The sequence below is a fragment of the Anser cygnoides genome, chromosome 4, assembly GCF_040182565.1.
Source record: "Anser cygnoides isolate HZ-2024a breed goose chromosome 4, Taihu_goose_T2T_genome, whole genome shotgun sequence".
Classification (NCBI taxonomy): Eukaryota; Metazoa; Chordata; class Aves; order Anseriformes; family Anatidae; genus Anser; species Anser cygnoides.
In genome coordinates, this window is record NC_089876.1 from 17,676,208 (window position 1) to 17,696,991 (window position 20,784).

The following is a 20,784-nucleotide window of genomic DNA, read 5'->3' on the forward strand; positions in this document are numbered from 1 at the left end:
TCTGTGGGCTCAGGGATCTTACAGTACAGAGAGGAGAAACATTACAGTGACAATGACCTTGAGTATCAGGATTGCATTCCTTCCTGCAGAGGAATCTTTGCTGTCTCCTTACAAAACAGTACATAGAAAACTTGTGTGAGGCAACAGTTAAAGGAAATGACATTATTTCTAGGAAGAAAGTTATTGACCATGTGCCACCAAACGAACAAAGGGAAGTGTTATTATTGCAAGTCTTTGGTGATGTTTTCAGAAGATCAATTTCCCTAATCCTCAGCTTACACCTAGGAACAGGTAATTAGACATCTTTCTTTTGGGAAACGCCACCTCTCAGAGAAGTAAGACTAGCTGTGTGTTCCCATACTGTACAATCAGAACTTAAAAAATGCAGCTTAACTCACAGCCTTTTTGTCTGACAACAAATTTGAGCCTGCCACAAATGTTTGCAACAGCCCAACGGAGAGAGTAGCTAGTTTAAATCATTTGGGTGAGACCTGATAATATGCAACCTCATCTAGTGTGAGTTTCTGCACGAGTGTTAGATGAGCACTGCCAGCTATTCGTGAACACCTGGCTCACACGTTAGATGACCATGCCAATGGCAGTTTTCAGTGCAGACTACTGCATTCGATGGGGGGGAGGGTGGGTTAGGACACATGTTCAGCTTTGAAATTGCCATTGCTTGGAACAGAAAAATTTTAGCTAGGAAGTATCTGACCTGTCTTTGTGCTGGGAGCCCCATGCTTCATGAGTGACAATATGCTTTTATAAATGATAACAGAATTTCAGGTGAGTATCCTTTTCTCTACTTAATTCTAATGGATTGCATTTGGGCTTGATCTTGCTGTGTTCTTGAAAGCATGGTACAAATTTAGGTAGACAGGAAATGCTGAATTTAATAACTGTGGACTATAAAATTCTTCCATAACACATCTACAGTGGTTGTTTTCTGCTGAGACAGAGTTCTGTACTGCAGCTTGTTTTGTGTAAACCTGCATACCAATTATAAGAAGCTTATAAACCACTTCACTGCATCTCACTGAAAATGTCCATTAGAAAAAAAAAAAAAAAAGCAATTTCTTCTGAGTACAGTCCAAAGTATTTGTAGTTAATGTTGCTTAGCCTGAACTTTGATGAATAATTTATTTTTATTCTCTTGGGCTTGTTTCCCCTGTAGATGTGTGCATGGTACCTGCTTGCCAATCAATGCATTTTCATACAGTTGTAAATGCCTGCAGGGACATGGGGGAGTCCTCTGTGATGAAGACGAAATGCTGTTTAACCCCTGCCAATCCATCAGGTGTAAACATGGCAAATGCAGGCTTTCAGGACTTGGGAAACCATATTGCGAATGCAGCAGCGGATACACGGGGGACAGCTGTGATAAAGGTAAAAATAATAATAATTTAAAAATCATGTTATTGTTTTGGTCTTAGAAAAAAGGTTTGTTTTATTAAAACATGAACAGCCAACATTACCAACTTTTTTTTTCCCCACAATGCACACATTTGTTGCTTTTTTTTGACCATAAGACTTTATCTCAGTGAGAGAAAAATCAAACTTTTCCCATGAATTTATTTACATTTTGAAGATTTTTCATCAAATGTTTTGCTGTGAAAACATTTTTTTTTGCCTTTGTTCAGAAACACATTTTTACTATATTTAACTATTACCTTTTACCTGCTGTATCTTTCTGTATTTATTGTTTCTCTGCCTTCTGCAACTGAGAAGCCAAATCCAATGATTCTGCTCCTAGTTTTATCACAAACTCTACTTTTGACCTCTCAGCTTCAACTGATTTATCACAGCGAATTATGCAGGTGAGATGGATGAAAACAGGATGACTTTTCCCCCTACCTTTTTCTTTTTCCTTTGTCTATCAAAGCTCTCCCTCTCCCTCTTTGCCTTACCCCAGATGGCATTTATTTTGTATTGTACATAGATCTGAATAGAAGAGAAGAATATGGTTGTAGAACTTTAAACAGATGTCTCATTTTTAGCTGGTTTTATACCTCAGTAATTTATGAAGTTAGTGGAATGTAACTTGTATTAAATAACAGATTGAATAATATTAAACTCCAGGTCTAATAAATTAAATTGCATGCTCTCTGAAACATTTCCCTATGGTAAATAGAACCAGCTGCTAGCAATGTAGGAACAGAAGATGTGTATTTTCATAAAAGAGGAAAAGATTTAAGCTTCCAATTTTCTTGTCATTGTAATAGCTTTGTATTTATGGTTTACATATACATAATATAAACTTTACTGAAAATAGGAGGTATAGGAAATAAAACTCAGCATTAATCAAATTATGTTTGATAGAACCACTAGTTCCCATTATGCAGCCTGAGTCAAACTTTAAAATATCAATTCCAACCACAATTAGAAACACAGCATCTTCTTTAGCAACCTCAACCCTTCTGTGACCTGTATCTCAAAAGTGTATCTCTTATTTTAAATGTTGTTTTCTGCAGAAATCTCTTGTCGAGGGGAACGAATCCGAGATTACTACCAAAAGCAGCAAGGGTATGCTGCGTGCCAGACGACCAAGAAGGTATCGAGACTAGAATGTAAAGGAGGATGTTCAACCGGGCAGTGCTGTGGACCACTAAGGAGCAAGAGACGGAAATACTCTTTTGAATGCACTGATGGGTCGTCATTTGTGGATGAGGTTGAGAAAGTGGTGAAGTGTGGCTGTACAAATTGTCCCTCCTAAGTGTCCCTGTCACACTTGTCTTTTGAAAATGTTGTATACTTATTGACCGTGTCGGACTAATTAATGCTTCATAGTGGAAATATTTGAAATATATTGTAAAATACAGAACAGACTTATTTTTATTATGAGAATAAAGACTTTTTCTTCATTTGAAAAAAGATTCAAGTGCTTGAACTGAGACTTCTCATAACCAAGAGGAGCTTTGAAGGAAAAAAAAAAAAAAGACCTGGTAACATTGCAACAGTGATGGGAAACTTAACTGCTTTTAACACGGATTCTTCTTTATAACATGCTGAAGATACACTGACACTATACATATTGACTTTCAACTTAACAGCTCAGAGATGAAATGTTGGCCAGAACATGAGGCTTGTTTTTCCACTTTCGTATCAGTATATTTTATTGTCTTGACAGATCATACCAATCACTTACCTATGGATGAGGATGCATTATGAGTGAAAAGAATCAGATTATACAGAAATAACAATTGTATGAAATACATTTTATCTTTGGTATTATTAAGCATCTTGAGAAGATGGGGTCACATTTAGTGGATGGGAAATGGGAGATATGAGAATATACTATAATCCTGAAATCTCCTGATGATGTATACTTTTATGTCAGCATGTTAGCAAAAGAAGCATACAAAAAGTGTTTATCTGCCCTTTTCCAGTATTAATTTTTTGTAATATAAATGTTTGGGGGATGGTAAAAATAGATTATTGATGGATAAATTAGTAATAATATGGATTTCTGTTTCTATGAGTTCTAAAACAACTCTATACAGTATTCAGTTTCATTGAGAAATATTTATTGTATCAAAGTACATTGTACTTAACCCTTTTAGGCCATCCCTTTTACTGTTTTTCAATGCTTTAATATATATTAATTTATATTTGTCCCAGTATTTTTGTATTTTTTTTTTTAAAGAAAAGGACTTAAAAATCAGGACTTTTTGCAATAGAACTAACATAGCATGTCGTCTTGGGGTAAATGTTTTCAGTCTGTTTTTTCCTCCCTTTCCCCTTCCCTTTTTCTTTTCCTTAGAATCTGACCACTTGGTGTCACTGAATCTGAAAGTGATGACAATCTGAAGTTTTCACGTACCACAGATATTCAGGACACCTTCCAAGAACCTGTAATGTATGACAGAAAATGTCTTTACACTAGATGGCAATTGTAGAGAAGTTAATTTTCCCTATATACAGTACTTACAGAAAATAAGATGGCGTGTAGAAAATGACATTAGAAAGTAGACCTTCATAAATTAATATTCCCATGAAGCTCTTTACCTTTTTTATAAGAAAAAAAAAGAGAAGAAAGAAAAAAAGGCTGTGCGATCAAGAACTGTGACTTTACCCAAATAATAAAACTACTTTACTGCCCTAATGTTCCCCATGTTAACATGTTGCTGCTAAACTATAATGTAGATTTGGTAATCATTAATAGTGGGTTGTGTTCTTCTCTCAGTAAAACCCAGGGTACCCTGTAAAAATGCAGATGTTTTTCAATTTTATTTTATTTTATTATTTTTTTTTTACAAAAACAAAAAAGTTAGATGTACATGTGTAATGCAGTGTGCTTTGTCTTATTTGGACTGATATCAGTAATGCTACTGATGTTTGTAAATTAAACAGATATTTACTTCACTAACAGCTTTTATTTGTATTCTTCTGAGAAGTTTAAGTTGTCTAACAACCTTTAATTGAACACCTGTAGTTGCAAAGAATATTTGGTAAAGGAAAAAAAAAAAGAATAAAACCCAACCCTACTTCTAGTGTATTCATTGCTGCAAATCTGAAGAAGGAAAAATCTGAAGAAGGAATTATCTTGGGATTATTACATCTACAAGCAGGGATGTCTGTGAATGTCAGTTCCTTATGAACACAGCTGAACTCATAGCAAAATTAATAAAAGACATATAAATAAAGTGCACTGCATGAAAAGACAAATTAAGTCTATCCTAACATTTTAATGGCTATACATATGGCAATTTGAGAGTTGTTTTAGCAAGTAGCTTGCTTCTTCAGAGAGCTTCATGTTCACTAATCTTGGACAAAATATTTTAAATTTCAGCAATTGGATGGGGTGATGCCTAAACAGGTTTCACTCCTGTAACATAATTTTTGCATATACTTCTGTATTTATTTTACTCATTCTACCTTAGAAATTGTCTCAATCTCTAATGAAACAGCTTTTGGCATGAGGCCTTCTTTCTTGTTCCTTAGATTCTAAATAATCTTTGGTAACTTTTAAAAGCTTTGTTTAAAAAGTAGCCATTTTTGCCAACTACTACTTACATAGCATTCTTGAATAAACATGATTATATTTTCTGGGTACAATTGAAATGCCTGTACGAAGTACATGGAGCCCAACTGCTTTCTGTCCTCATACAGAGAAATGAGCTTTGCTTTCATTTTCAAGCAGTACTAGCAGGTACTGATCCTAAATCCATCAAGACTCTAAGCAGAACCAAACAAGAACCTAAGATTTAATTTCAAAACAAACAAAAGCTTTTGGCACCTAACACTACCCCTCTGGAGGATATAACGCACATCCAACTGTGGTTCAGTTCACCTTAGAAACCTGAGCATCCCTGCATTTTCACACCACTGAAAGTCCTTAAGAATCTACGAGGTGTTCTGCTGTGTATGACACAATATAGCTTCATTGTTTCTCAATGAAATGGGTCATCCTGACCCCTGATACTTACATCAGATTTTGTGTAATATTGCTGTAAAACTGGGCTGCCTTGTACTAATATTCCTTGAAAGGGAAGAGGAGGTGTGAGGGAAGTGTAGCTTTAGGCATAGCTAACACAGTAGAAAATTAATTTAGTTCAATAGATAGATAATCAAATTTAGTTCGTTTAGCTGTAAGCACATAAATAAGGGAAAAGATGATGGAGCTTTTAACACAGTGTTCAGGGGTGAAGTTTCCCTCCTAAAGTCTGTGGCCTGGCATAGGAATCATTCACATAAACTCTGCTTTTAATGTATTGAATAAAATGCATAAATGGGATTGGATCTGGAGGATAGGACTCAGTAAAGTGACCAAATTCCTCACTTTCAGTTAACACAAATTCCTTTTTTTTTTTTTTATAAGAAACCAAGAAAAAAAAAAAGCTTACAGGCTTACAGATTCCATCATTTTCTGCCAATGTTCTTAAAAGTTATAAAAGCAAAAGCACATGGATACTACTTAATTTGTACTGGCTCATTCACCTCTCCCACTGTCATTTCAGGTGATAAAAATGGACATGGAAAAATGACCATTCTCCTTGAATGAAAGAGTAACAAAAGACATGGCTCTTTTGTTAATGATGTTGAAGTCAGTTCTGAACACGAACTGCCATACATAGAAGTAGATCGTGCAGCTTGTACTTAAGTCACTGGGGAAGATAGATATGAGTGATAGAAATACTGTTCTAGGAAAACCAGTGGTAAGCTTTGAATAAACTTTGAGAGAGAGAGAAATTATTTTCTAGGCTCCACTGAAGCAAGTTTGCCATGTATTCAGAAGTACTTTTTATTGCTATGTGGGGGTACCATAAAGCTTAGTATTACAAGAATCACTGTAGAGTGATGGGGCCCTGTGTAGGTGCTACAGTGAGTATGATATTCTTATGATGTTATGAAGGCATTTGCCTGGAAAGACCAGAATGCAAAGGTTTTGTAGAAGACAACAAATCTGGCAGACCTGATGATCCATCATGTTAGTTTTGATGAGATGAGTGATGATTAAGAGATGAGGGGGAGAGTGGCACATTTTGGAAAGGAGCTTCTTGTTGAGAAGAGTAAGCCCAGAAGTTTTGGAAAAGCATCAATGACGTTAGAGGTTGTTTGCTTTGAAGCTCTGGATTTTGGGGGCTTTATCTGTCACTGCCTGTAACGTATGTACTTAAAAGAAACCTCTTTACAGTTGTGAAAAGCACACGCTTGTTCTTTCTATCTTGAGTTAACCATGTTTGAGGAAAACTGTCTTTTTGAAGCAATTCAAAATCACATCTTTTGGTTCCTTCTCCTTTAGAAGCCAGCACTATTCTCTCAGTAGCTCATCAGGCATGCAAATGTCTGTGCTTCAGCTATCCCACCTTACAGTGGAGAGCCTGGCACATAATTTCAGTTCTCATAAAGTAAAATTCCCCAGCTGAGCCATTCAGGATTCTTGGCTTTTAGAAGAAATATTTATACACTGAGCTGGTATCTCCAATCTATTTAAGATTCCTGGAGTGGAAATCAGAAAATCGCTGGTAGTTGTGACTATGTAGGGGCTGTCAGGAGTAAAGTAAAAGTGAAGTGTTTGCCTGCATGCCTGGAGAGCCTGGCTCATCCTGGAGAGCCTACTGTTTTACTGTGCTCTTTATGTATTGTGTTCCTGGGTTCCTGGGACAGCAGAAAGTAGTCATGCTCATCCTTTCAGAAATGTCTGAGAGTAGAGGGATTTTGTGTCCTTTTGCAAATAAATGGTCTAGGCTGGAAATTACAGGCCTCTTTGGCCCTCAGCCAGGTTAAACTGTGTATGTATACCTTAACATCAACCATCATCTTGGACACCAACAGCTCCTGATGTTTAAAAAAAAAAAAAAAAAAAGTGAATAAATCTTGCTCTCAGCTTAATAAAACGCAGATGGGAAAAGCAAACCAAACAGAGAGTTAACAGCTCTATTCACTAGTCTCCTGGGCTCCATGAGATTAAATCAGAGTTGGAGGGTATGTTCCTGCTGCTGCTGTTCTGGCCAGTGTCCGTAGGGGTGATGGCCAGCAAAGAAGTGCTCTGTCACTGCTGCATGTCATTTGTCAAGCTGAGAAAAAACAGTCATCTCACTGAACAGCAAGACTTCTGGCTATCCACAGTCCCAGCAAATATGCTCCAGCTCTGCAGCATGACACCCATGCTGCAGGAATTCTGCTCAGCCATGGGAACAGACTTTCAAACTGCCTCCCATATCCACAGCTTAATTTCAAAATGTTGATCTTACTAATGCTTTCTGGTCTTTACAACCCCTTGCTTTTATTTCACTCCCATTCAGAGGGAAACCACTTTGGCTCTAAACATCAAGCCTCAGTACCCTCAATAACTGCCCTGTACCACACTACATGCATACAGGAGATTAAGACTTGGATTTTGTTCCTTTTTTAGGTATTTGTTAACATTTGTGGAGGGATCAGAAGACCTGCCTTAAAGAAGGAGGGAGACAGGTTACACATCTAGCCACAGAGATCAGACATTTTCATGTCTTTTATTTGGAAAGCATTACGTTACCTCCTGTGGAACAGTCTGACATGCATAGATGATATAAGCTTACATGTTTTATGGATTTATAGACTCAGACCAGGGGAATTGTTATCTGTTTTTGTCTGTTAGGACTTGTTTTTTTAATTCCTTTTAGGATACTTCCCATATCACAAGAGATAAGTAAAGATAGAATTAATGTGCCTGGGTTTCTTACTCCGTCATTAAAGTTCTGCAAAAAGGTCCAGTAGCCTTCTTCCTGCACATTTTTCTTCTTTCTCATAGTTTTTCACATTCTGGGCTTCAATCTGTTGTTTCTGTATGATGGCCCATTTGTCCACTTTGGTGAATTTCCAGGGCAGATTTAATCCTTCTGAAGACAGGGAAAGGATACCTTTTTTTTTTTTTTTTTTTTTTTTCCTGCAGCTGTGCCTAAAATCTCTCACAGCACATCTTTAGAAGTATGTTTTCTTTCAAAGTCCTCTGAGAATAGGTTAACTTGAACTGTTTTTACTGCAAACTTTTTTTTTTGTTTTGTTTCCTTCTGATTAACTTTATTTATTTAATCACATTTCTGTGTTTCTGCTATGGTAACAGCAATAAGAGCAGTACCATCTGACCTGTGCTGTAGAAGTTGCTTGCTGTTTTGAAATAGCAAGTTTAGAATTTGAAGCTTGCCTGTTCTCTCTTATTTTCTCACTTTTGACTGGATCTCCTTCCCTATCACTTCACCCATTTCTGTGAAGTTTTACAGTTATCTTCTAGAAGAAAGGTAAGGACATGAGTAAGTGTCAACAGTAAATAAAATTGCCTGCAGAAATCACATAGATCAAACAAAACAAAACAAAACAAATGTTTGTAACCTCACAGAAAAATTGGAAGTAATTAATCATTTGTTGTTGCCTTCTTTTTTGCTGCACAAATTGTTACATGGTTATTGAACAATGCTATGAAGCAGCCTCCCAGGTACACCCATTGAAATAAGCTAATGCAGCAAAGTACTTTGGGGAATTATTGTTTTGTATTTTTTCTTTCCAAAGGTAAAAGTACAAATGCAAAAGTGGTAGTGCTATCATTAGGGAGCACAGGAGAGGAAGCTGAGCTGAAGTATCTCAGCTGCCATGAATGCAGACATGAGAAACCAAATAAAGAATATGATCCTGTAAAAAGAATACAAGCATTACAAATCTGTCAGTCAATGACCATTGTCCCTCCTTGGACACTGAGAAAAAATAAATAAATAAATGAAAATAAAAGCTAAATCAGTGACCAAAAATCTAAAAAAAAAAAAAAAAAAAGCAAAAACTGAATTTTCCAGTAAGAAGAGGGCAGGAATTAATTCTGGCCGGGGTACCCATAATGCAGAAACTGAACCGAGTATTCACTGAGTGGCATATTTACTTCTAAAAATCAGAGCTTATGAAACTACAGGTTTGAAAAACTTTGCAAAGCACCTTGAAAAACACGGTTTGTAAACTCCCAGTTGGTCAAAATGCTGCTCATCATTCACAGCCACAAATCACAGACCAGCCCTTGGCATTCTCGCCTTTCCTCCAGCTCTGGGCTCTCTGTTTCCCTCCCCTTCCCACCCAGCCCAGTCTTTCCTATCCCTGTACCTGGCTCTGGACAGGACTGTGCCTGTCGTTCCCATGGCCCACAGGGGGACATTTCTTCCTGCCCTCTGCAGCAAGTTCTGCACCTACGCTCACTGAAAACTGGAGGCATCCGGCAGGGACAAAACGGCATCCTAGTGATGGGAAGAACACTCTGATTAATAGTTGAGCATTTAAAAAACAGGTATTATTAACTGTTACAGCAATGTGCTAGTAGCAATCAGCAGCAATGGTGGCTGACAATGTTTAAGTAGTAAAACTCTCGCTTGTTATGTGACACAAAGAATGAGGCCTCGTTGTCAGCCTGGGAAGAGGGCATAACTTCAGGTTAATTGATAGCAAGGAGAAAGAGACCTAGACCTAACTGAAAACCTGCATAGCAGTCGCATTCAAAAGCTAGAAACAGACAGACAAAAAAGAAAAGAGAAAAAAAAAAGAAAAAAAAAGACCCAGTTATTTTGACCAAGAGAACAATCAAATAGGTAAGGTATGAGTGCCTGGGAAAGATGGGTCATAAGGATAATAAAAAGGAACCAGCTCTGGTTCAATATGAAATTGCTGGGTACTGAACACACAAGGGAATTAACTGCTGCAATTGTTCTTGGGAAACAAATACAGCGATACGCTCTCAAAATTTTGTAGAAAGGACAATTACAGCGCAGACAGTAGCGACCAGTCAGAAGTCCTGTTTAGGAATAACTTCTAGCAGCAGTGGCCTCAGTCCATTTGCGTTTCACATGGTTCTGAATAGGCTTGTTAAATGCAGCAAAATAAGGGCATTAGACTATAGAGAAGAAAATACTGGAGTTTTAAGAAATCTAGGGCCAGATTCACTGTAGGCTCAAGCTGTTTCATGCTGTTTCAGTGATGCAAAGCAGCTGTAAACCCAACTTAGCTGGCCTGAAGCCACCAAAACTTCTATCTGCTAGAAAAATGAATCAATGGTTTCAGTGCACAAAACCTGGTTTGGGGACAGTGGTCCAAGTCCTCCAGTGTGTTGGTTAAAGAAGCCATAGCATGCATTACTTTGGAAAAAAACCTTTGTGCTATTCTGTGCACGTGGATGCTCTGCCCTTCTTCCCCATGTAAGCACTGCTAGGGGTTTGTGGGAAAGGAGCTCGCTTTTCATCGTTGCTTTCCAGGCTCAAGAGGAGTGAAGAGAATTGGCAATTCCTCTTCAGCAGCGGCAGTCAAAAATGAAAGACAGGAGGTCTTTAACCAAAAAAAAAAAAAATAAAATAAAAAAAATAAAGTGAGCACTATTGTAGTAAAACTGCTTCTAGTGAAGTCATTTCTTTAGTACTCACTTTTAAAGACTCACTTAATTGTGGCTCCATAATAAAGGATTATGGAAAACAGATTCTTCTTGTAAACTCTTTTCTTTAGTGTGTGCGTATATATGCATACATAAGGGTGGAAAGCACATACTTTTTTTCTTTGTTTCTCTCTTTCTTTTTCCAGTTGTGAACTTATGCTCTTAGTTCTCCTGAACAGTTCTGAACAACAGCAGGTATGATTAAGAATTCAAGGTAGCTGGCAGCGAGGACATTTTAAACTAATCTATCTTGACTTTGCAATCTATGCATTTTAAATGCAGCATTTCTATCTGGAACATGCTGTGGTTCACCAGGGTACGGCATATCTATTTTAGTCACATGCATGCACCGAAATAGCTGTGTGCACATGGAGATCAATCTTTTTCTTTGTTGTTTTTGTTTTTAGCCAAATTAGGGGATCAAAGCCACGTAAACCCTTTTGTAATGAAACTTGAAGCCACTTGTAATGAAACCAGATAGTTTTTCCTTTCTGATCTAAAGTCTTTCCTGTTTTCAGGCATTACTATAAACCTACATCTTGGACCAGTCTGTAACTTGGTCCAGCTTGGATTAGATTTGCAAACAGTTTGATGAATCTTGGATGATTTATAGCTTGAGGTAGAAAGAAAACAAACACTAGAATCTAAAGTTTGGCCTGCTTTAGGTTCAAAATAAGCGTAACCTCCCCCTGACTCCTTTTGGATTTTTGTATCTTTTCAAATCCTGAAAGGAAAGCACCCCACTGAATCTTAAATCCAGCACTAAAGAGGTAATGCAGAGGCAACTGTTAAAATAAATTCCATGAATATCCTTTATCGTTTTGTTTTTTTTTTTTTTTTTTTTTTTCTGGGAAATTTTGATTTAGACTTAAATGAGGAATATGTACAGAGGGAGATTAGGGAAAACAGATTCTTCCTCAGTACCAAGAGCTGAATGTGCTCTTCTTTGTTCAGAAGAGTGTATCTATCAAAGAGCACTTTATTCATGCCATCCACAAACTTCTTCATTCTCTTTTAATTCAGCTTAAAAGGAAGATAAACATCAGCAGGGAGCTGTTTAGTTAAAGGAAGTGTAACATTCAGAAAAATCAATACAGATTTGCAAAGAGAGTGTGGCTTAAACTTAGCATGAAAATAATGCGATTTATAGCAGCTACAAGGGTTCCCATTTCCTATTTGCTTTTAAGTGTAGAGAGTTGAGATACAAGATATGCCTTCAGGGAATAAGAGTATGTCTGTGAAGAATATCCTACACCATCATTCAACAAAGTGGATTTTTTCAAAAATGCTTATTTACTGGTTTAAAGAAATCAATAGGGCATGGGTTTTTCTTGAGAAATCATGCTGGTTCTTGATATTTCTAGGTGCTACCAATGCATACAGCAGGTGACAGTCTTAAAGCTGGGCCAGGCCAGCTCAACTTCCAGCATCAGCAGGTAGAAGGAGAAAAAGCTAATCCCACAAAAAAAAGCCATGCAAAATATGCCTGGAGCAAAATCCGAGTGAGCAGATGTTTGTTCCGTTGGACCAGTGTGGGTGAAACTCCGTCCCACTTTAGGGGGAAGCTCAAGCAAGGAGCTGATCAAAGTAAGCTGTTTGTGTAGTCCAGTATTTGGCCAGCAGGAATGGAGTCTTGAGACACCTTAATTTTCCATATAATTAGTATTTCCATGTAATTAGTATATTTCCGTATAATTAGTATTTTCAACAACCTCAGATCTAAAAGAACATAAAACTGAAGGTATCTCTGATTCTTCTTTATCTCTGACAAAAAGTTTTACATGTATCAATAAGATTGCAGAAGTGTGGCCCTACAAGCCTGAAACTACAGCTCTTTCCATTGTCAAAATTCAATTCCTGGACTAAAAAGATTTTGATCTTCTTCACATTATAATATACTCAGTATTTAAATTTTCTTTCTTATTTAAAGGCATCCTAAACAAGAGTTCAGTGTTCATGTTCCAGGAGGTCATGCTTGCTATTATTATCAGCAGTGGGTACTTTCAAAGGATATATGGACAGTTAAGGCTCAGCAAACCAGCCATGTAATCTATCCACACCTTGTGTAAGGTCAATCATACTAAAATCCATTTAGCCACCCTTTAAAATACACAGGAATCCTTTAATTCAATCTAGATCAAAATGTTGTTTTCCTCTATCTGAGGGATGGAAATTTGTCTAACAGATTCAGAAAAATTCTACATAATTATCCTGGCTGGATGTGAAGTTTCCTTCGATCTTTGATCTATAATGTAGTAATGTGTCAGCTCGACCAAAGTAGTTTTATGTGCAGGAAATAAGACAAGTTGAGTAGCTTCATGGTTAATTGATTAAAAGGTTCTAAAGAAGGTGCAAGATCAAAGAGCAACTTAATGGTTTTATGTTACTCTAGAGAACTGTCGGTCCACTTGCCTGACAAGACTGACCTTGGGCAATGAAGTAACAGGCAATTAAAAAAAAATGCAAAACTAAAACACAGATCATATTTATCTAGTTCAGCATCCTTATTTCCTTTAGCAAGTTATAGGTGGCACACCTCAGTGCACTGAGACAAGTAGCATTTTGTTATCCTTTTACACTGTACAGTCAAAATGAGTACAGAAAATTGACTGTTGCCTATCCCTGCCCTGAAGAGAAAAAAAAAAATAAATGGCACAGCACCTCAGAATCACAGCATGCCATGTTGTTGGCTAAAATCACATGAAAGCAAACAAACAGTAAACAGCAGCTGAAGGGCAGTTCTTTGTAGACTCTTGGTTTGTGGAATCACCAAGTTCCCTTAACCATCCTCAATGGCATTAGGAACTGATGACACCCCTTACTTTACAGGCTCATTCTGAGAAGTGTAGTAAGAAAGAGGAGCTGCTCTAAAGTTTGCAATAAAGGAATAATATTAAAAAAAAAAAAAAAAAAAAAAAGGAAAGAAGGAAAGGAAAAATGTGTTAATACATTGAGTCTTAAAGAAGAATTTAATAAGGCTATTCTCTAAATGGCACTTTAAAACACCGACGCTTTCTGGTTAGGCTGTCATCACTAGAGTCATTCAAGACTCTCATGAGTACAGTTTAGTTTATGTCTTCTGAAAACAAGCATTATACATATACAAAGGCAAAAGAGAAGTACTGGGAATATTATGCAATGAAAGGAAAGAACTTCATACAAAGACACTTCTGGAGCTGCACCAGGACCTGAATCAAAATTTTTCTGACTCCTAATTTAGTGTGGCATTTTGTACCACAACCGGTTATTTTGCTTTATTTGAACGATTAGGACAATCAGGTAGGGTACCAGGACTAAGACTGGTGCAAGATTGAGTCTGACATTCAAATCTACCAATAACTCCAATGCTTTGGCTTATGGAATACAATATTCCAGGTGCTTACGGCACCTCCATCCCCCTTTTCTGCAGCAATGACTTCACAAGCCAAATGCAAAGTTAAAGAAAAAAAAATCACATTTTTTCCTGCTTTGCTTTAACCCAGTTCTCATCAAAACCAAGGTGCTGTTACACATTTTCCATGTGTTTTTTAATGTTGCAATGGATGCTCTTGCCCCTCGTGAGCCAATTCTCAGCTCATTACTGTGAAGTCTGGCTTCTTCCCCACTCCTCCAAACCATGATTTCTGCCTTAGCAAGGAAGAGAATCCTTTCTCTAGATTATGTTATCATTAAGAGATCCTGGCCATATGACAGGAGGCATCACAAGAGGCCCATCAGCTAGGTCAAAAATACAAAGGCATCGAGTCTCGATGCAACTTCCCTCAAGGGAAAGCTATTCTTTTAGAGGCATCTAGCAAAATGAGCTATTGCAAACAGAAATAGACAGTCACAGAAAATGTCACAAGACATAGCCGCTTGGGAAGACTCCTCTCATCTGTTGATTACAAATCAATTAACACAGCTGACCACTGTGTTGATGACACTGTAGTATGCTTTACCATTAATGTCCTCTATTTACATGAACATGACTTTCAGGTCAAGGATGTAAAAGTTCCCTGTTGTTCTATTTACTTATATCAAACAAACAAAACCCTACTACTGCTCCTGCTGGCCTGCTTTGCTCCATGAAGAAGAATACCCGGCTTGAGCTGACCAGCTGACAGCTCTGCTAGGTGCCTGATAAGCTGCCTTTCCTGGGTCACCACAGAGTGGGAACTTCTGAGCTGTGTAATGGGATTAACTTTCCCACACCATCCCCGGAGAGCCCATTGTTGAAAAGAAATAGTTTTATTCATGGCAACAAGTCAAACACAAACTCTTGGCAATCAAATTAAGAAAAAAAATAAACAAACAAATGGAGTTTTGGCACAATTTGGGATTGCCTTCTTGGAAGTTTCTTTGTAAGCTGATGGAGAAGTTGAGTGATCTGGAATGGACCACTACATTTACAAAGGAGCTAAAGAATAACGAATAATGCTTTATAGAATTGTCTTTTGTTTCCATAAAAGATCTTTCATTACTGCAAAGCCCTTTCCTTCACAAAGGTCCTAAAAAAAATAATAATAATAATAATCACAACCCAGCAGCATATCTTTGGGATGGGGAAAAATACTATTAGACTTTTAGGGGAAGAGCCTTGAATTAGTTATTTTATAATTTTGTAAATACAAGCGCCAGAGAATTGTTGTGATTTAAGGATATAATAATTTTCAGTGCACAAATTCCCTTTACTGGAGTATAAATGGTGCCTTGAGGGCACATAAAAGCACTGAACTGGGCCTGGCAGAATCAGTTTTATTGTATTCTACTGTGCAGAAACAATTACTTCAGTAAAAATTGTCATATGCCATTTTTCAGGCTGATCAAGTTCAGTCTTAATATTGTAAACAATTTTGTAGTTGAGAGGTAGATCCAAAGGTTTGTGGTTAGTACCATACTGAACCTTTTCTTTTATAATCTGAAGTTCTTCTCTTTTTGTTTTCCTCTAGCCATGAACTTTTTTGTTCTCGTTCAAACTTTTATAGTCAGACTTCCAGTCTGAGCACTTTTCATAATTCTATTCTATTCTTAATTCCATTCTCCAAATTGGTATGCTCCAAATTGGTCTGCTTCAGTGCAGAAGAAACCCACTGGAATTCATACTTCCTATTTTGTTTTCCTAAATCTTTACTGGATCTACTGTGTTTCCAATGTTGCGAAATAGGTTGCCATGGAGGATTTGATCATAGAATTATAGAATTATAGAAACATAGAACCATAGAATCTTAGAATCATAGAATCATAGAATGGCTTGGGTTGGAAAGGAACCTCAAGGATCACCTAGTTCCAAACCCCCTGCCATAGGCAGGGATGCCACCCACTAGATCAGGTTGCTCAGGGCCTCATCTAACCTGATCTATTTCTCATAATAAATCTGTGGCCACCTACATAGTCAAAATGCATAGTCATGTGCTTTTTGTACCTTAGGCTTTTTCAGCCTTGTGAACCTTTCACACTTTATTGAGTGATTATGGTATCTTCATACATCACATTTTTTCTTTCTGCATCTACCAAGCGCCTAGGAAAATAGGCAGGGCATTGTGCAGAGACCCAGAAACTTCACAAAATAAGCCCAGCTGAGAAGTGGGCTGAATTGTGCTGAGGTAGAGCTGTATTAATGCAGATACATTGCTTTGGGGACAAACCCAAAGCTCTCTGAAAAGAGCTAGGTTATGTTGTATAGACATATCAGCTCAGCTGGAACTAATTTGGGAAACCCTCATCACTACATAATGTGAAATATCCCAGGGTCTTACAATAAATAAATAAATAAAAATTCTCCTACTACAAAAACTACTGCGCTTTCAGATTGCAGAGGGGATTTCTCCTGCCTGCAGCCACCACACCAAGACCTGGAGAAATGTGCTGCTGAGCTGGAGTTAACAAGTCCAGTCAAACCTTGACGCGAGCTAATGGCGAGCTAATGATCTCTTATGGCTTCTTCCTGCCTACATGGAGCTATGCAGTTTTCTTGCCATCATTTTCCCCGTCATTCCAGGTCCAGGGGTGCAGAGCTGAGCAGCAGGCTGGCACAAGTCCACAGGCCTCACTGGTACCACAGCCCCTGCTCTGCGTGGGTTAGGCACACAGTGCCGCTGGACCACCATGGGCTCTGGGAGGAGAGCTGCAAGAGCACCTGCTCCTACCTAAAATACATTGAACTTGTCAAAGCAGTGGACTTATCTTTTTGTTTTTCCTCTTGACAAGTTCCTGTGTCCCAAAGTACTAAAAAAACACAGAATATTCATGGTGGAGATGTGAAATGTTGTAAGTAAAAGACTGGCTAAACAACAGAAAATAAAGAGTAGGTTTAAATGGTCATTGCTTCCTCAATTTAAGAAAGAAAACTATTAAATAAATTCCCAGTTGCTACTGTGATGTTACTGCCACTACTTCTAAACCATATCATAAAACTGAGTAAAAATTTGTGCTTTGGAGGAAAAGGATGATGTAAATAATATTATTATTATTTATTTAGAGTTGAAGAAATAATGTAAGCGATGAAAAAAACACTCATACAGCGCTCCTCACCCTTGATAGATAATTAGTATTCAGCAAAAACCATGGAGCATTAAAATAATTCTTCAAACAAGAATATAGCTAGTCAGAGTAAACAAAACAAAACAAAATAAAACAGAGAAAAAAAAAAGAAAGAAAAAGAAAAACTAGCAACCTAACCTGCCCCCTCAAACTTTTCTTCACTTCACTGCTTAGGGAATGTACACATGATCTATCCCAACAGATAGATGGGATAGTCCTTTTGTGACTGTGCAAGGACACCAGTGTATTTACTACTATCCAGCCCCTATTGATTGCTTCACTTTCCACATGAATAATAGTACTATTCATTATTTGTGGAAGTCATCTATATAACACTGTAAGACTGAATTCTACACTACAACTTGTGTGATCATTTTAGAAATGCATTCAGGGTGTATATGCTAAATAAAATGGATAGGCATACAGAATGGAATAATATTGCAGGACTGAGTTCTCACTACTCTCAAGAATATATTTTACCAGTATTTTCAGTGGGACACTATGCTTAACAGATTGTTCTTGTAATGAAAATGGTGCCATTTTCAGTTTTGTGGACTGAAATAAGTAAATAAACAAAAGAAATAGAAAAGGAAAGAAGACAAGAGTAGAAAAGAAGACCTTGGGGTCTTTTGTATGTAGTGAAATTTCTATGTATATGAGATTTATGAAAGTTATAAAGCACATGATGGCCCACTACATACAGATTGAGCTGCTTTGCATTACTGATTAGGAAAGCTGTCATAATTTAAACAAATCATAATTTTACAGAACATCTAGACAAGTTAAAATGTAAAGAATTTGCGGATTTTAGGAACAATGAGATGGTATTAGGATTCTGAGAAGTGACATGACATTTTTCATTATCCAGTCCAAAAAATAACTGTGAGATGACATAAACTTGTCATTCTCTTTCTGCAACCTTGAAGGAGCCTGAAAAGAACTATTTGGTATTAAATAAATCTAGCAAGTAGCAAATTCACAACTAAAAAAAAAAAAAAAAAGTGAGGATGAGCCGCAAGACTCTTTGTCACAGACTACTGTGAATGCTAAAAGTCCCCTGGGGTTCAACAGGAGACTAGAAGTCACATAAGAGAAATCCTTTGAAGATTACTGAATATGCAGCAATCATCTCTGGCTCAGGATGTCTCTGAATGGCAAATGGCTGAAGGCTGGGAGGATACTCATGGGAAATATTAACTAGAGTTGCCCTGGTTCACATAGTCGTCCCTAGGCACCCTCTCTGGCTGCCTGAGATAGGACACTCAACTACAGGACATTGTGATACATTAATCTTTGATCTGATCCAGCATTCAATTCAACAAAACTCTTTCTGTTAGCCAGAATTGGTAACACTGTTAAAATGATTTTTGGTGAGATGAAAAGTTCACACTATTTTTAAAATACACAACTCTCTTCTGAACTGAATTACTTTTTGTAACTCAAAACTGAAAGTAAATGTCATACTGGCCTCTTGTTTGTACCTTACTTCATGGTTAATACCTGGACCTGTCAGGCTGTCGGTATGTTTCCTCTTTTGCATCTCATACTGCGCAACTATCAGTGTTTATCCTGCAAAGAGACTACCAAGTTTCCACACTCTTTCACTGTCAGCCTTTTTGATAACACTGCAACTCTTTACAACCTGCTCTTGAGAGACCTGCCCTATGCCTTTTAGCTGCCTGTTGCCAGAACCTGCTCTTATGCTTTACAGCACTTCCACAGCCCAGGGACTCGCCAGCCACCCATGCGTGGGACTGCCTGTGTTGGCACCCGGTGGTAGCAGCGCAGTCTGCAGTGGGCAGCACAACATACTCTTTCTCCAGCCTTGCCCTCCCCATCTTTTCCTTTTCCCTCTTCAGAAATACACAGGCTGGTATTCTACTATTTCTAATAAGGAATAAAGAAGTGCAGTATGATGCAGACTGTAGCAAAAGCTTCTCTAATCCATACCTTTCTCTCTGATTCGTTAAGTAGTTCTTCCTTCAGTTCTTTCCCATCTTCAAGTTTCTCTTCTCAGGTCTCCTCTCATATCAGAAGTTAGAACTGCAGAGAACCAAAGTGATGCCTGATTTATGGGAACTATGATCCATGAAGAGAAGTCTAAATGTCATGGGGTTGAAGCCTTAGCTGTGCTCTGCTGGTGGTTTCCCTCTGGTACACCCTCATGCATCCTTTCTCACCACTTTTACTTGGAACTCCAGAGCACTGACTCCCCTCTCCTTCCCTAAAAGGGCTTTAATTCTTCCTCCTCCAAAACCTGCCAGAGTAAGTGACAACACGGCAGCCTTGCTCTCTCACTTGCTATTCTTGTGTAAGCAGGCACAGAGGGCCCATGGGTTGCTGCTGCTCCCCATTTCCACCACTTTCTGGAAAAAAAAAAAAAAAAAAAAGAGAGAGAGAGAGAGAAAATGAGAAAACTAGAAAACTATTACTGCCACCACCATCTTTGGTTCTATCTATATCACTGCATCATTTAGTCATGACTGTTACCACAGCTCCCATCCTCATCACCATCACTACAGTCAACACTCCTAGGCTGTCACTAGTTCTCAGCCACCAACTTGAATTGAGTCCTATGGACCATAAGTCTGTCTTTCAAACCTTCTCTGTATCACAAAAAAAAGGAAGTGTTCCTACTTGTTATCTCAAGTGCCAGCTGTGCCTGGTATGTGGGAGACATTAAATGCTTTTGTGAAGCAGCATATCCAAGCTGTGTGTGCCTCAGAGCACAGCCTGACGCTCTCAGTGCAGCTCTGCCCTGTTTCTGACAGAGCAAAGGGAACCTCCTGGACTCAGTGAGAGAAAAAAAGCCGAAACATCTGCTAATGTTACAAAAGACAAAGCTGTATCCAGTTATACATCTTCTGCAGACATACTTTTCACTAGCCAGAGCAACAACTCTGCCCCAGCATGTTTTCTTTAGACCAAGAAGTCCTAACTGCATGCATTTACTCCTGCTGTTGGCACACACATACATGCACACACACAAGGAAAAGCAGAGATACTCTCATGATGAATTGTGAATTCATGGAGGATATTTTCCATATTTATTATTATTTGCCTCGTTCTATGAAGGACTAAATAATTTGCCGTTAATCAATACTTTATATACCACTACTGATTTGTGTGCTACAGTGGGATAAAACTGGTAGAAGGTTTGCTAACAAAGAACACAATTTCTCTGACAATTCAACTATGAAATACTTCCCTTGCCACTTAACAAACTCTTCTATTTTGCAGCCTTTTATATTTTGACTTTTCCCTTGATTCTCTCTCCAAACTGAGAGGCTGCGGACCAATGCGGAGCAGCAGCTTTCTCAAAGGGCAGAAGTGGCAAAGAAAGACAGGGAATGATTGCCACCAAGTGGGAAAATACAAAACTGCATGGT

The 20,784-nt window shown here is 38.0% G+C and overlaps 1 protein-coding gene across 10 annotated transcripts in view; it reads left to right on the top strand.

Annotated features, from left to right (window-relative positions):
• SLIT2 (slit guidance ligand 2) overlaps positions 1-4,251 on the top strand; it is a 264,142-nt gene extending 259,891 nt beyond the window's left edge. For 7 of the 10 annotated variants that reach the window (XM_066995707.1, XM_066995700.1, XM_066995702.1 and 4 more), the window contains 2 exons: positions 1,175-1,386; positions 2,472-4,251. In XM_066995707.1, coding sequence (XP_066851808.1) covers positions 1,175-1,386; positions 2,472-2,713 — 454 coding nt within the window. In that variant the 3' untranslated portion in view covers positions 2,714-4,251. Of the gene's footprint in view, positions 1-1,174; positions 1,387-1,728; positions 1,818-2,471 lie in introns of all 10 variants that reach the window. The other 3 variants (XM_066995708.1, XM_066995705.1, XM_066995709.1) reach the window with 3 other exon arrangements.
• Positions 4,252-20,784: the final 16,533 nt, after the last annotated feature.